The sequence below is a fragment of the Balaenoptera borealis genome (assembly GCF_965194805.1).
Source record: "Balaenoptera borealis genome assembly, chromosome: 5".
Lineage (NCBI taxonomy): Eukaryota > Metazoa > Chordata > Mammalia > Artiodactyla > Balaenopteridae > Balaenoptera > Balaenoptera borealis.
Window position 1 is genome coordinate 48,564,175 of NC_138862.1, and position 14,675 is coordinate 48,578,849.

General features: G+C 36.9%; 1 protein-coding gene across 37 annotated transcripts in view; it reads right to left on the minus strand.

The window, feature by feature from the left end:
• ABI3BP (ABI family member 3 binding protein) overlaps positions 1–14,675 on the minus strand; it is a 272,400-nt gene that overhangs the window by 17,175 nt on the left and 240,550 nt on the right. For all 37 annotated transcript variants that reach the window (XR_014244699.1, XR_014244700.1, XR_014244701.1 and 34 more), the window contains 4 exons: positions 3,686–3,765; positions 2,873–2,902; positions 2,084–2,245; positions 652–774 (listed from right to left, as the gene is read on the minus strand). Coding sequence is in view for 34 of the 37 variants with exons in the window: in XM_082392047.1 (XP_082248173.1) it covers positions 652–774; positions 2,084–2,245; positions 2,873–2,902; positions 3,686–3,765 (395 nt within the window). In the remaining 3 variants the exon portion in view is untranslated. The remainder of the gene's footprint in view (positions 1–651; positions 775–2,083; positions 2,246–2,872; positions 2,903–3,685; positions 3,766–14,675) is intronic.

Sequence of the window (14,675 nt, forward strand, 5' to 3'; positions counted from 1 at the left end):
TAATTTACCCTTTCCTACCGTACGTGGACAGGGATTAAATTAATTTTCAGTCTTTTCAATTCTTATTAAACAGCTTGGTGCTAATGTGTCTGTAGCAAGTTACAGTGGTTAGTCATTTCTCAGCAGAATTCTTCTATTTTAATTGTATTTATAGAATTATTTATAAGGCAAGTAATATTCTTTTTTCCTTCTACGGTAGTAGTAAAGCTTTGAATTTCTTTTAAATTTTTTAAAAAGGAATAAAAATAAAAACTGCCTGTGTGCTCAGTATGACAAAAACCATAAAAGTAGTGCATGAATGATTTAAGTTGGGGAAATTAAACTTCTTTTTTATAGCTGCTTTTTTTTAAACCTGCTCTTTTATAGCTGCTTTTGCAAATTCAGGTTTTCTTAAAGTAGAATGGATTTATATAAGATGTTCTGTAATTTCCTACAGCTCTAAGGAACAGAGTCTTAAGGAATGGCAGGAAAGTGAAGAAACTTCTATTAAAGTCTTCATGTTAAGGTCTTATGTGGGAAGTCCTTTTTCCTAGGCAGATGGAGGAGTAGTACTACAGAATTATTTTTAAAGTGATTGATTTTCTCAGCTTGAATGTTTTTTGGGTTAATTTGTAAAAGCCTCTTGCTTACGAGGAGGCTCAGAAAACATACCTTCTTTGGTGGGTAACTGGTCAGAAGAGAGTTGCTGTCCTGTGCGTCCATCTAAAAATGAGTCCACGAACTGGCAGTGATCTTCTCCGTGGCCTCTCTGATCACCTATATTATAAAATTTTCCTGAAAAAAACAAATTAAAAGGATCATGAAGTATTACTGCCTTTGATATGGGAGGACTCTGAAATAATCAAATTGTTTCAAATAATCCGTCTTCCTTGTTCTTGTACTTCTCCCCCCTTTCCTTCTAGTTCGAGCCACCAGTGTTCCTTGATTGAACTATGGAATCGTCTCCCAGCTGGCGTCCCTGCTTTCACTCTTGCTTTTCCCTATTTTTCCTCCCCTCCTCCTTTCACAGTTTAGTCATCTTTCAAAAACGCAACTCAGATAGTGTTACGCCCCTCCATCAACCTCTCCAGCAGTCTTCTGTTATACTCAGAATAAAACCCGGGAGTCCTTAACCTGGTTTCCTAGCTCTGCACAACTTCATGCTGCCTGATCTTCCCCTTACTAAGCCCCAGCCACACTAGTGGAACCGGCGAGGCATTTTCTGCTGCAGGTCTTTGCGTTTCTCTTCCTTTTACCTCTGGTTCTTTATCCCTCGATCTTTGCGTGGTTGGTTCCTTCTCATAGTTTTCTTCTCGGCACAAGTGCTACCTTTTGAGGGGGGGCTTTTCCTAACCATTCTAACTAAAAGAGCTTTCATTTAGCCATTTTTTCTCCATTTTCATTCCATTTCGCCATTTTCTTTCACCCTTTTTTTTTCTTCAGAGCACTGTATGAAATTCTTATTTACGTGTTTGCTTTCTGTCTCTCCCCACTAGACTGTGAGCTACAAAGAGCAGGAACGTGTCTGATTTCCTGCTTTGTCCCCAGCACCTGGAACCGTGTCTGAACAAAGCAGAGAGTTTTGTTGAATGATTGAGCAAATGTCTACCTTTCTATGTTGGGACCGATCTTATTTATTTAAAATTTTTACTGTATGAATATAGAAGAGAAAATAACCCACTGAGTCTGGAGCAAGGGGTTATAGCCCTTCCGGCTCAGTGTTTTAACCTTGCTCTTGTCTCTGACAGACTTAAAATCTTAAATACTCATACTCCTTCCATGATTATTGTTAGATACACTCTTTTTACTACCAGTAGGCTTTTTATCCTGGGTTGGCTGTAACAAAATTGAGCTTGGATGTGACTAGTTTTTCTACGTTCAAGTTTGCCACGATGGCACTGTTTCAGATTGCGTTTTCATTATTTACCTTCTTACAGCATATCTCAAATCCTAAGATTCCAATAACATCTTGCTCAAAAAGGAAACTTGTATTTACATCACACCTTCGTGACTGGGACTGTCCATAGAAAAGGCTAAGCTACAGAACGCTGCAAAGCATTTCCTGAAGGATAATCCTCAAAACAGAACTGATGGCCCTGCTTACCTGTGAGGGAGTCACTCAGATAAATCTTGTATCTGAGAGAGTTGCACAGCTGCACCCCTACAAACTTTTTATACCACGTCCTTTTGACATACTGTTTGCCCTTACATTCTGAGTAAGAGTCTGAATTAAAGGGTCTTTCAGTCCAGATGGCATCTCTTCCTGCTGCATAAGGAAAGCACATGGTTTGAGTTTAGTATTTGACTTTCAGTCCTGAAAAGCTGTCTTAAAAGCTTTTAAAAAAGCAGTTTGCCAAGTTCATTGTCAACCTGCTGATAGCTGGTTTTCTCCAGTGCTAAATATTGGAGCCAAAAATATAGGAGTAAGCCCCCAATTAAATTTCCGTCAATGATGAGGTAAATCTTGGAGCAGCACGTGTCAGAGTTGAGTTGACTAGCCTCTGCAGCACTCAATGTAGAACAGCATCCCTTTAGGAGCAAATTTAGGTTTCTTTTTTTGCAGCATATTACACAATTTAAACAGTTGCTTTAATGTGACTTGTTATTAAAAGTGGAAATGAGGGTGCTATATCTTGACTTAATTATTAAACAGAAAAGTTGAGCTGGTCTGTTACAAGAATGGAAAGCAGGTTTTAAAATATTCAACTTGTTCCTGAAACAACATAGGCTGTCAATGTTACTGAATGTTTTAGGTAAGCATTCATACCTGATTGATATTCTAAGAAGACTAAACGGACTAAAGTGATATCATGACTAAAATTCTACCACGCCCGTTCAGTTGAATCACTGTAGGAAAGCATGTAGTTGTGTTCTCATCCAGGTAGGTACTTACCAGAAACTGGCTCACTCACTCTTGGGTCAGCTAAGGAGAAATAGCAAAGACAGAGTCAGAGGTTATTAGGTAAGTCCCAGTGTTCCAGTGACATGGTGAAGAAGATGGGTGCTGACAGTTGTTAAGGAATCATGCAAAACAGTACACTCTTACTAAAGTCCAAATTTGAAAATTGTATATTTTGTTTTGGGAATTGTTCTCCAGTGGAGAATCTCCTCTGCCACGTACTCAGCTGTATCTTTTATATATGATTTGTGTAGTTAGTAGTCTTCATTGCTGTTCTAGATTTTACTTCCATTTTTAAATCTTCCTCCTTTAGTTTCATAAAAAAAACTATTGATGATAAAATCACCAAGATGCCATGAACTGCATTTGGTGTAAAAAATTATACACTAATGCTGTGAGTACAGATGTATCTCATTAAGGAATTGGAACTTAGGCCAAATTAGAAAATTTCATAGCTGTTCATCATGAAAAACTATCACATGAATTCCCTTTCTGGATACTGTGACTGAGCGTCTGATATTTTGATTCTAGGCATAGAGAGGAGCATTCATTCACTATTGAGTATAGACTGACTACACGCTTTTTTTCTTTTAAACTGATATGCCTAATGTTTTTCTGACATCGAGATAAATGAGGAAAAACCCAAGGGGTGTTTCCTTAAAGGTACCTTCATCAGTTTGCTTTTTCAAATGGATGTTTTTTTTTAAATCAAATGCTTTACCCAGTGTTTAGCTAGGTTTCAAACAAGCTATGCAAAACATTGTGACCCTTTATATCCTTGTTAGGAATTACTGCTGATGTGATTACCTGATTCAGTACTGAATGCCACTGTGTTGCTGGGCGGGCCTTCACCAAGTGGGTTTTTGGGTTTCACCTGGAACTCATAGCTGTGTAGGGGGGAAACAAACAAACAAACAAAACAAAAATAATATTCTTAAGTGGTAGGAAGCAAACAATTTTCTTGTCATACTGACATTCTTCCTGATTCTGTTTTGAAATCATGACGGTGAATGGACATATGTTCTAGAAGAAGCTTCAGGAAAGAAAAATCCCTTTAATTCTACTGTTCAAACAGCTTGTCTAATTGTTTTCTAGAAGAAAAGGGTTAAGTTAATAAAAAAGATTGTTGTCCTTTAAAAGCTCCAAATTAATAGAAATAGCTGGGCAGGTTGCTAATGGACATACAGGAAAAGAGGTATGTGGCGGACCCAGGCTAATTCCAGTAACAAGGAGCCTCAGTTAACTTCAAATGTTTAGCTACTTCCTGGGAGCGCAGAATAAGTTCCTTTTTAATTCCTTATTATCCCAACCCTGGGTATAGCCATAGACTTAGGCAATGTTCTTCATTGTGGGGTTTGAGCTACCCATGTCAGAATCACATGATAGAGCTACAGTGGGGAAAGTTTGTTTAAAGTGCAGACTTCTTGTTCCATTCTAGCTACTGAATCCCTTTTTGAGGGGTTCCAGAGAGGTATTTATAATAAGTTCCTGAGGTGAATCCTGTGCCCACTGACATTTGAGAACTACTAGATAAGCTATGGGAGCAGATGTACATGAAAATATTTTGTGGCAAGAAGTTCCTGGTTATATCTCCTGGAACTTGGGTCTTCTGTGGATCATAGGAAGCCACGACATATTCCGAGTAGGGGCATGGTAGTGTCAGCTCACGAAGAGTATGGGCACAAAGACACTTTTCTCTCCTTCTATAAACTAGATTCATATGGGTCAGGCCCTTAACCCTTTATGTTAAAAAAAACAAAAGACAAAATAAGCCCATATCCCTTGTAGTTATGTTTGATTCTGTCCTTAAGAATTATGCACTAAATTACTATGCAATATTTGACAAATTTCATCCATAGAATACTCAAGCAGAGCAAACCCTTTTAAGTTCAAACAGTAAAGCTATTTGCTGTTTGCCTGAAACTAAGAGTTCCTTTCAGTAGCAGACTTAGCAGGAAAGTAATTTTGAATGTAAAACCAGCTTGAGTCAGCTGATAGAACTGATTGAGTTTCAAAACTGTGAAAGACTTTTGGGAGATAATTCCTCTTTTTGAAAAGTTTGTAATTGACTAAGAGTCCAGAACACAAAAAATACTTTGAAAAACAGAAGGATGACAGCTCTTAATTTGGTACAGAGGATACCAAGTGAGCAATAACAGAACTTTCTGGGGCTCAAGGAGTCAGATTTTTGACTGTTGAGACACTGCTGGAATCTATAAGGAAGACAGATTCTAGCATTACAATGTGAACATTTTTTGAGTGCTTACTATGTACCAGACACTACATATGAAAAGTAGTACACACAAACCCCAAGAGATAAGTATTTTCCTATTTTTCAGTTAAGAGCAATGACTCTTTTAACCCTTGTACTCTTATTGTCTTTGCTTTTCCAAACTTCCAAACTTTGTGATAGGGGGATTAAAACATGCAGGGTTTTCACTTATTTATCTATTTGAAAAAAATTTTTTAACATCTTTATTGGAGTATAATTGCTTTACAATGTGTTAGTTTCTGCTGTATAACAAGGTGAATCAGCTATATGTATACATATATCCCCTTAACCCCTCCCTCTTGTGTCTCCCTCCCACCCTCCCTATCCCACCCCTCTAGGTGGTCACAAAGCACCGAGCTGATCTCCCTGTGCTATGCAGCTGCTTCCCACTAGCTATCTGTTTTAGAGTTGGTACTGTATATATGTCCATGCCACTCTCTCACTTCGTCCCAGCTTACCCTTCCCCCTCCCAGTGTCCTCAAGTCCCTTCTCTCCATCTGCATCTTTATTCCTGTCCTGCCCCGAAGTTCTTCAGAACCTTCTTTTTTTAGATTCCATATATATGTGTTAGCATATGGTATTTGCTTTTCTCTTTCTGACTTACTTCACTCTGTATGACACACTAGGTCCATCCACCTCACTACAAATAACTTAGTTTCGTTTCTTTTTATGGCTGAGTAATATTCCATTGTATATATGTGCCATATCTTCTTTATCCATTCATCTGTCGATGGACACTTAGGTTGCTTCCATGTCCTGGCTATTGTAAATAGTGCTGCAATGAACATTGTGGTACATGACTTTTTGAATTATGGTTTTCTCAGGGTATATGCCCAGTAGTGGGTCTGTTGGGTCGTATGGTAGTTCTATTTTTAGTTTTTTAAGGAACCTCCATACTGTTCTCCATAGTGGCTGTATCAATTTACATTCCCATCAACAGTGTAAGAGGGTTCCTTTTTCTCCATACCCTCTCCAGCATTTATTGTTTGTAGATTTTTTGATGATGGCCATTCTGACTGCTGTGAGGTGATACCTCATTGTAGTTTTGATTTGCATTTCTCTAATGATTAGTGATGTTGAGCATCCTTTCATGTGTTTATTGGCAATCTGTATATCTTCTTTGGAGAAATGTCTGTTTAGGTCTTCTGCCCATTTTTGGATTGGGTTTTTTTTTTTTGATATTGAGCTGCGTGAGCTGCTTGTAAATTTTGGAGATTAATCCTTTGTCAGTTGCTTCATTTGCAAATATTTTCTCCCATTCTGAGTGTTGTCTTTTCATCTTGTTTATGGTTTCCTTTGCTGTGCAAAAGTTTTAAGTTTCATTAGGTCCCATTTGTGTATTTTTGTTTTTGTTTCCACTTTTCTAGGAGGTGGGTCAAAAAGGATCTTGCTGTGATTTATGTCATAGAATTAAAACATTCAGGGTTTTTAGAGTGAAAAACTGCACATGAAAGCATTTTGTAAACTAATCAACTGGTAGAAAGTGCCGTTATCCTTTGCAATAAGACTGCTGATATAAAGCCACCCATCTCACTCATTTAAATAAATTGCACATACATGGGGTGCTTTGGCATAGAATATTTTCCACAGATTAAATTCTAGCTCAGAGGCCTGATGAACTTATTAAAAAGAAATGGTGAACTGAAAGTGGAAAAAGAAATCACAGGCACCTGGACTTGGATTCAAGCGGGCAATGCATTCCACATTCCAGGCCATTGCCAAAAAACTCTGTGCTTTGGCCAAGTCTGATTGCTGAAATTATTTCCATGTCTTTTTATTTCACAGTTATTTGCACTTCAGCTATATTTGTAGAATGGCCACAAATATTGATAAGCTACTTTTGGGGATTGTTTTTGGGTTTTTTTGCCACCATTTTATGATACTTGACAAGTTTTGAAGAAATCATTTTAAATTAAGCTTAATTAACTGCATGAGAACTGAAAGGCACATATTTTTGGCTGATTAAACAGAAAATATATAAACAGAATATATTTTAAAAGGCAAAAATCTTTCCCAAGAAGCACATTTTATCACAAGATTTATGACACTGTAGGTAGAAGAGAGTAATGTCTCAGAGAAAATATTGATTATACATAGGGAATAAGCATAGGATTTTAGCTGTGCAAAAATCCCATAGAGGAGAAGAAAGTTATTTAAAATAAAAAGTACAGAATAAGTAAAACTTCAAATAGAATGTTTGGAAAATAAAGTTAAGGAAATTTTACAAATACTAGAAAAGAAAAAGATGAAAAATGAGAGAAAATACGGAAATGAGCAGATTTTTTCAGGGAATATAAAACTAGGAGGTTCTAGAAGAGAGAGGAGTGGAAAAGGAGGGTAGAAAATTATCCTAGAAAGTTTTTAAGTAATTTCCCAGAATTGAAAAACATGGGTTTCTAGATTTAAAAGGCCTAATATTTGCCCAGCAAGATGAAAAAAGAAAAAAGACTGAAGCAAACAAATTGCAAAATTTCAGAGTACTGGGATAAAGACAAGATCTTAAACGTTTCTGAGAAGAAAATACGTCCTATTCAAAGGATGCAGAATCAGAATGACGTGACATCTCAGCAGCTCTAGAAGTTAGAAAATAATGGAACAATGCTTTCAAGCGTTTATTTTATCCTACAGTCTATGTTTGGCTAAACAACAGTATCAGAATAAAACACGGATATTTTCAGACACGTAAGAACTCAAAAATATTATCTTCCATAACCTTTCTTCAAGATGTGTTTCTCAAGAAATTCCAGAAAGCAAGTAAACAAGGAAGACATGGGATATAGGAATTAGGGGGATTCAACATAGGAGAGAGGCAAAAGATGATGGTGAGGGCTTCCAGGAGATGTTGCCATAAACAAACACATGTAACAAATAGATGACTTGAGCACTTGACCATTTGGAGAAATAGTCAGTCTAGACATATGGATTTAATTAACAGAAGAAATAGCTAAAATAATTGAAAATGAGAGAGGCAGGACTAAGATGGTAACATAGGAAGCTCCTGAGCGCTCCTGCCCCCACAGACACATTGAATGCACAGCTGCACATAGAGCAATTCCCTCTGAAAGAGATCCAGAAACTAGCTGAGCAACTCCTATGCACTGGGGAAATGAGAGAATACCCCCATCAAAATGGGTAGCAAAGGCTGAGACACACTTGCCATAAATCCCATCCCTGACACAGCACCATATAATCAGGAGGGAACTCCCAACTCCCAACTTCTTCCTGAGGAGCAAAGGGTTTGTAACCCACATCTGCATCCCAGCTTTTAAGACTCTTACCTGAGGGATGGGCCCCCTAAACACCCAGCTCTGAAAGCCAATTGGGCTTGTGTTTATGAGACCCATAAGGATATAGCAAATCCACTTATTCACAAGTGCATGAGCACTCACCATGGCTATGCCCCCAGGGCTCAGTAGAGAGCAAAAGGGCACCATCACCTATCTCACTATTTCTCTGAAAGGTGTTTATCTGCAAGTGTTAAAAGCTGCAACCTGAGGGTCAGGATTTTAATTTAGCAATCAAAATATATCTTGAGCTAAAGGAAAATGGAAAGACAACATACCAAAATTTTGGAATGCCTCAAAAGCAATTCCAAGAGGGAAATTTATAGAAATAAATGCCTACATTAAAAAAAAAGAAAGATATCAAATAAACAACCTAATTTTACACCTCAAGGAATAAGAAAAAGAAGAGAAAACAGCCCAAAGTTAGTAGAAGGAAGGAAATAACAAAGATCAGAGCAGAAGTAAAGGAAATAGGGACCAAAAAACAATACAAAAGATCAACAAAATTAAGAGCTGGTTTTTCATAAAGATAAACAAAACTGACAAACCTTTAGCTACAGTAACTAAGAAAAAGAACTCAAATAAAATTAGAAAATCAGAAATAAAAGGAGACATTACAACTGGTGCTACAGAAATACAAGGGATCTTAAGAGACTACTATGAACAATTATACACCAACAGATTGGATAACCTAGAAGAAATGTATAAATTCTTAGAAACATACAACCTACCAAGACTAAATCATGAAGAAATAGATAATTTGAATAGACTAATTACTAGAAAGGAGATTGAGTCAGTAATCAAAAACTTCCCAACAAATAATAGCCCAGGACCAGATGGTTTTACCAGTGAATTCTAGCAAACATTTAAAGAAGAATTAACACCAATCCTTCTCAAAGTCTTCCTATAAATTGAAGGGGAGGGGAGAACTCCCAAACTCATTTTCTGAGGCCAGCATTATCCTGATACCAAAGCCAGACAAGGACACTACAAGAAAAGAAAATTATAATCCAATGTTCCTGATGAAACATAGATGCAAAAATCCTCAACAAAATATTAGCAAACTGAGTTCAACAATACATTAGAAGGATCATAAACCATGATCAAGTGGGATTCATTCCAAGAATGCAAAGATGGTTCAACAGCCACAGATCAATCAATGTGATATACCATATTAACAAAATGAGGAATAAAAATCTATATGACCTATATAAACTCAATAGATTCAGAGAAAGCATTTGACAAAATTCAACTTTCTTTCTTGATAAAAACTCAACAAACTTGGTACAGAGGGAACGTACCTCAACATAATAAAGGCTTACATGAAAAGCCCATTGAGCTAACATCATACTCAATGATGAAATGCTGGAAGCTTTTCCTCTAAGATCAGGAACAAGAAAAGAATGCCCACTCTCACCACTTTTATTCAACATAGCACTGGAAGTCCTAGCCAGAGCAATTAGTCAAGAGAAGGAAATTAAAAGACACCCAAATTGGAAAGGAAGAAGTAAAACTTCTATTTGCAGATGATGACATGATATTATATATAGAAAACCATAAACACTCCACCAAAAAGCTGCTAGAACGAATACATTTGGTAAAGTTGCAGGATAAAATATTTATAGAAATCTGTTGGTTTTCTATATACTGAAAACAAACTATCAGAAAGAGAAATTAAGCAAACAATTTACATTTACAATAGTCTCAAAATTTACAATAGCCTCGAAAATAATAAAATACTTAGGAATAATTTTAAGGAGATGAAAGATCTGTACACTGAAACCTTTAAGACATTGATGAAAGAAATTGAAGAAACACAAATAAAATGAAAGATAGTCCACATTCATGGATTGAAAGGATTAATATTGTTAAACTGTCAGTACTACCCCAAGTGATCTACAGTTTCAATGCAATCCATATCAAAATTCCAATGGCATTTTTCACAGAAATAGAAAAAACATTTCTAAAACTCATGGAATCACAAAAGACCCTGAGTAGGCAAAGCTGGAGGCCTCACATGTCCTGATTTCAAACTATATTACAAAGCTATAGTAATCAAAACAGTATGGTATGGGCATAAAAAAAGACACATACATCAGTGGAACAGAATTAGAGAGCCCATACATAAACCTACATATATATGGTCAATTAATTTATGGCAAAGGAGCCAAGGATTCACAATGGGGAAAGGCTAGTCCCTTGAATAAATGGTGTTGGGAAAACTGGATAGCCACATGCAAAAGAATGAAACTGGACCCCTATTGGATACCATACATAAAAATCAACTCAACATGGTTTAAAGACTTGAACACGAAAGCTGAAATCATAAAACTCCTCAAAGAAAAAAATAGGTGGTAAGCTCCTTGATATCAGTCTTGGCAATAATTTTTGGATCTGACTCCAAAAGCAAAGGCAACAAAAGCACAAATAAATAAGTGGGACTACATCAAACTGAAAATCTTCTGCACAGCAAAGGGAAACATCAACAAAATGAAAAGGCAACCTATGGAATGGGAGAAAATATTTGCAAATCATATATCTGATAAGTGGTTAATATCCAAAATATATAAGGAACTCACACAACTCAATAGCAAAAAAGCAAATAACCCAATTAAGAAATGGGCAAAGGACCTGAAAAGACACTTTTCAAAAGAAGACATACAAATAGCCAATAGGTACATGAAAGAATGCTCAACATCATTAATCATCAGAGAAATGGAAATCAAAACCCCAATGAGATATTACCTCACACCTGTTAGGATGTCTATTATTTAAAAGACAAGAGATAGCAAATGCTGGTGAGGGTGTGGAGTAAAGGGAACCCTTGTGCACTGCTGGTAGCAATGTAAACTGGCACAGTCCCTCTGGGGAACAGTATGGAGGTTCCTCAAGAAATTAAAAATAGAACTACCATATGATCCAGTAATCCCACCTCTGGGTGTATATCCAAGGAAATGAAATCATTATCTTGAAAAGATATCTGTACTCCTATGTTCATAGCAGCATTATTCACTCTAGGCAAGGTATGGAAACAACTTAAGTGTCCATTGACAGAAGAATCGATAAAGAAATTATGATGTGTATACACACACACACACATACCCATACATACAGTTGACCCTTGAACAATGTGGGGGGTTACAGGTGCCAACCCCCCAAGCAGGTGAAAATCTGAGTATTGCTATCTCTGCCTCAAAAATGGAGGAATTGACAATAGACTCACCCAAGGGCAAGCAGCTGAAATAGTTTGGATAGAATCAGGACTCAAACCCTAATTCTTTTGATTCTGCATATTATGATCTCTAATCAAATACAAACTTTAGTTAAAGATCTGTAAAATGAAAATACAGGTACTGTATTTATTGAAAAAAATCCACATGTAAGTGAACCCATGCAGTTCAAACCTATGTTGTTCAAGGGTCAACTGTATGTATGTATGTGTATACACACACACACAATGGAGTGTTATTCAGCCTTAAAAATGAAGTAAATCCTGTCATTTGCGATAACATGAATGAAACTGGAGGGCATTATGCTAAGTGAAATAAGCCAGGCAGAGAAAGACAAATAGTTCCTGGTATCACTTACATGTGGATCTTTTAAAAAAAAATGTCAAACTCATAGAAACAGAGAGAGTAGAAAAGTGACTGCAAGGGCTGGGGTAAATAGATGTTGGTAAAAGGGTACAAACTTCAGTTGTAAAATGAATAGGATCTGAGGAACGAAAGAATAATATGGTGACTATAGTTGAAACACTGTACCGTATAATTGAAATTTGCCAAGAGATTATAATTTAAATGTTCTCACCAGTTAAAAAATAGTAAATATATGATGTAATAGATATATTAATTAATTCAGGGGGAATCCTTTCATAATGTATATGTATATCAAATCATGTTGTACACTTTAAATACCTTATAATTTTTTTCATCAATTATACCTTAATAAAGCTGAAAAAAAGAACAAAATTATTGAAAATTGTTGCTTCTGGCAAACGGAATTTAGGAATAGGAATGAACTGCTTTGTAGTATTTGAGTTTTAAAACCATGTACATGTTCTTCTGATAAAAATGAAAATTAAATTTAAAAAGCTATTTCTAAGACCTACTTCATCACAATGAATATCTAAGTGGAGTACAGTCCAGGTGACAGCTGCAGTCAAGCCTTTGGGCCTCATAGAGGACAAGCCAAAGGAATAACACCCCTGGCAGAAGCCATGCCTGGTTTTGCCCAGAGAGGTATGGATCCAAACAAAAACAATCTTCCCGGCTGCCCTATCAGAAGGCAGCATGGCTCTGTGGTTAAGGCCATGGGTTTTGGAGCCAGAAAGACTTGAGTTCACAGCTGCACTAATGTGTAACTTTAAGGTAAGTAAATTAACCTCTCTGAGCCTCGATTTCCTCGAGTATAAAGATGAGGATAATAATGGTATTTGTGAGGATACTATTAATTATAGTAATTATAACCTCATAAGGGTATAAAAGTATCTGTGAGTTTCTTATGAGGATTAAATGAGATGATACATGTAAAAGCAACGTACCAGGCACATAGTAAGTCATTATAAATATTCTCTAGTATTATATCTCTAAAGAATTTTTTTAAAGGTGCTTCTAATCCACCTCCTAGAGTAATGGAAATAAAAACAAAAATAAACAAGTGGGACCTAATGAAACTTCAAAGCTTTTGCACAGCAAAGGAAACCATAAACAAGACAAAAAGACAACCCTCAGAATGGGAGAAAATATTTGCAAATGAATCAACGGACAAAGGATTAATCTCCAAAATATATAAACAGCTCATTCAGCTCAATATCAAAGAAACAAACACCCCAATCCAAAAATGGGCAGAAGACCTAAATAGACATTTCTCCAAAGAAGACATACAGATGGCCACGAAGCACATGAAAAGATGCTCAACATCACTAATTATTAGAGAAATGCAAATCAAAACTACAATGAGGTATCACCTCACTCCTGTTAGAATGGGCATCATCAGAAAATCTACAAACAACAAATGCTGGAGAGGGTGTGGTGAAAAGGGAACCCTCTTGCACTGTTGGTGGGAATGTAAATTGATACAGCCACTATGGAGAACAATATGGAGGTTCCTTAAAAAACTAAAAATAGAATTACCATATGACCCAGCAATCCCACTACTGGGCATATACCCAGAGAAAACCGTAATTCAAAAAGACACATGCACCCGAATGTTCATTGCAGCACTATTTACAATAGCCAGGTCATGGAAGCAACCTAAATGCCCATCAACAGACGAATGGATAAAGAAGTTGTGGTACATATATACAATGGAATATTACTCAGCCATAAAAAGGAACGAAATTGAGTCATTTGTTGAGACGTGGATGGATCTAGAGACTGTCATACAGAGTGAAGTAAGTCAGAAAGAGAAAAACAAATATCGTATATTAATGCATGTATGCGGAACCTAGAAAAATGGTACAGATGAGCCAGTTTGCAGGGCAGAAGTTGAGACACAGATGTAGAGAATGGACATATGGACACCAAGGGGGGAAAACTGCGGTGGGGTGGGGATGGTGGTGTGCTGAATTGGGCGATTGGGATTGACATGTATACACTGATGTGTATAAAACTGATGCCTAATAAGAACCTGCAGTATAAAAAAACAAACAAATAAAGGTGCTTCTATTCTTGGGGAATTTGACACACACTGCCATAGAACTCTCAAGGCAGAACCACATACTTGCTTTTGTGTTTGTAAAGGTTATAAGAAGGGCATCTGTGGTTCACGGGCAAAACTGACAGAGATAGGGAAGCTCCAACCTGCGGGCTCTAGCCTGAGGTAAACCTCCAGGTCTGGTTAGGGCAGACACTTCTCTCCGCCTCCCCTTCCTTTGTTCCTCTCTATAACGATTTTGCTCTATTTTTACCCATAACATACAGCTAAAGTATAGTTTTCATTACTTGATAAACTTAACAAAAGCTCATAAACCTCAAGCAACCACTTTTTATATAGAAAGGCCCCCCCATAGCTCTTTGTTGGTTTGAATTGTTTTGTTAGCTGATTGGCCCCTAGTGTCATCTTGAAATATTTGGGCCCCATTCAGGTTGGGTTTCAGTCAGAGGGAAAGAAAGGGAAGAGGGGAAAAAGAAAAAAAAAAAAAAAAAAGAGTAAGGAGCAGTGGAATAGGAAAAGGGAAATCAAATTAGTCAGTTCTCCAAGGACACTGCAGGGTTATGGAAAGCATTTCTGGGTACCCGCC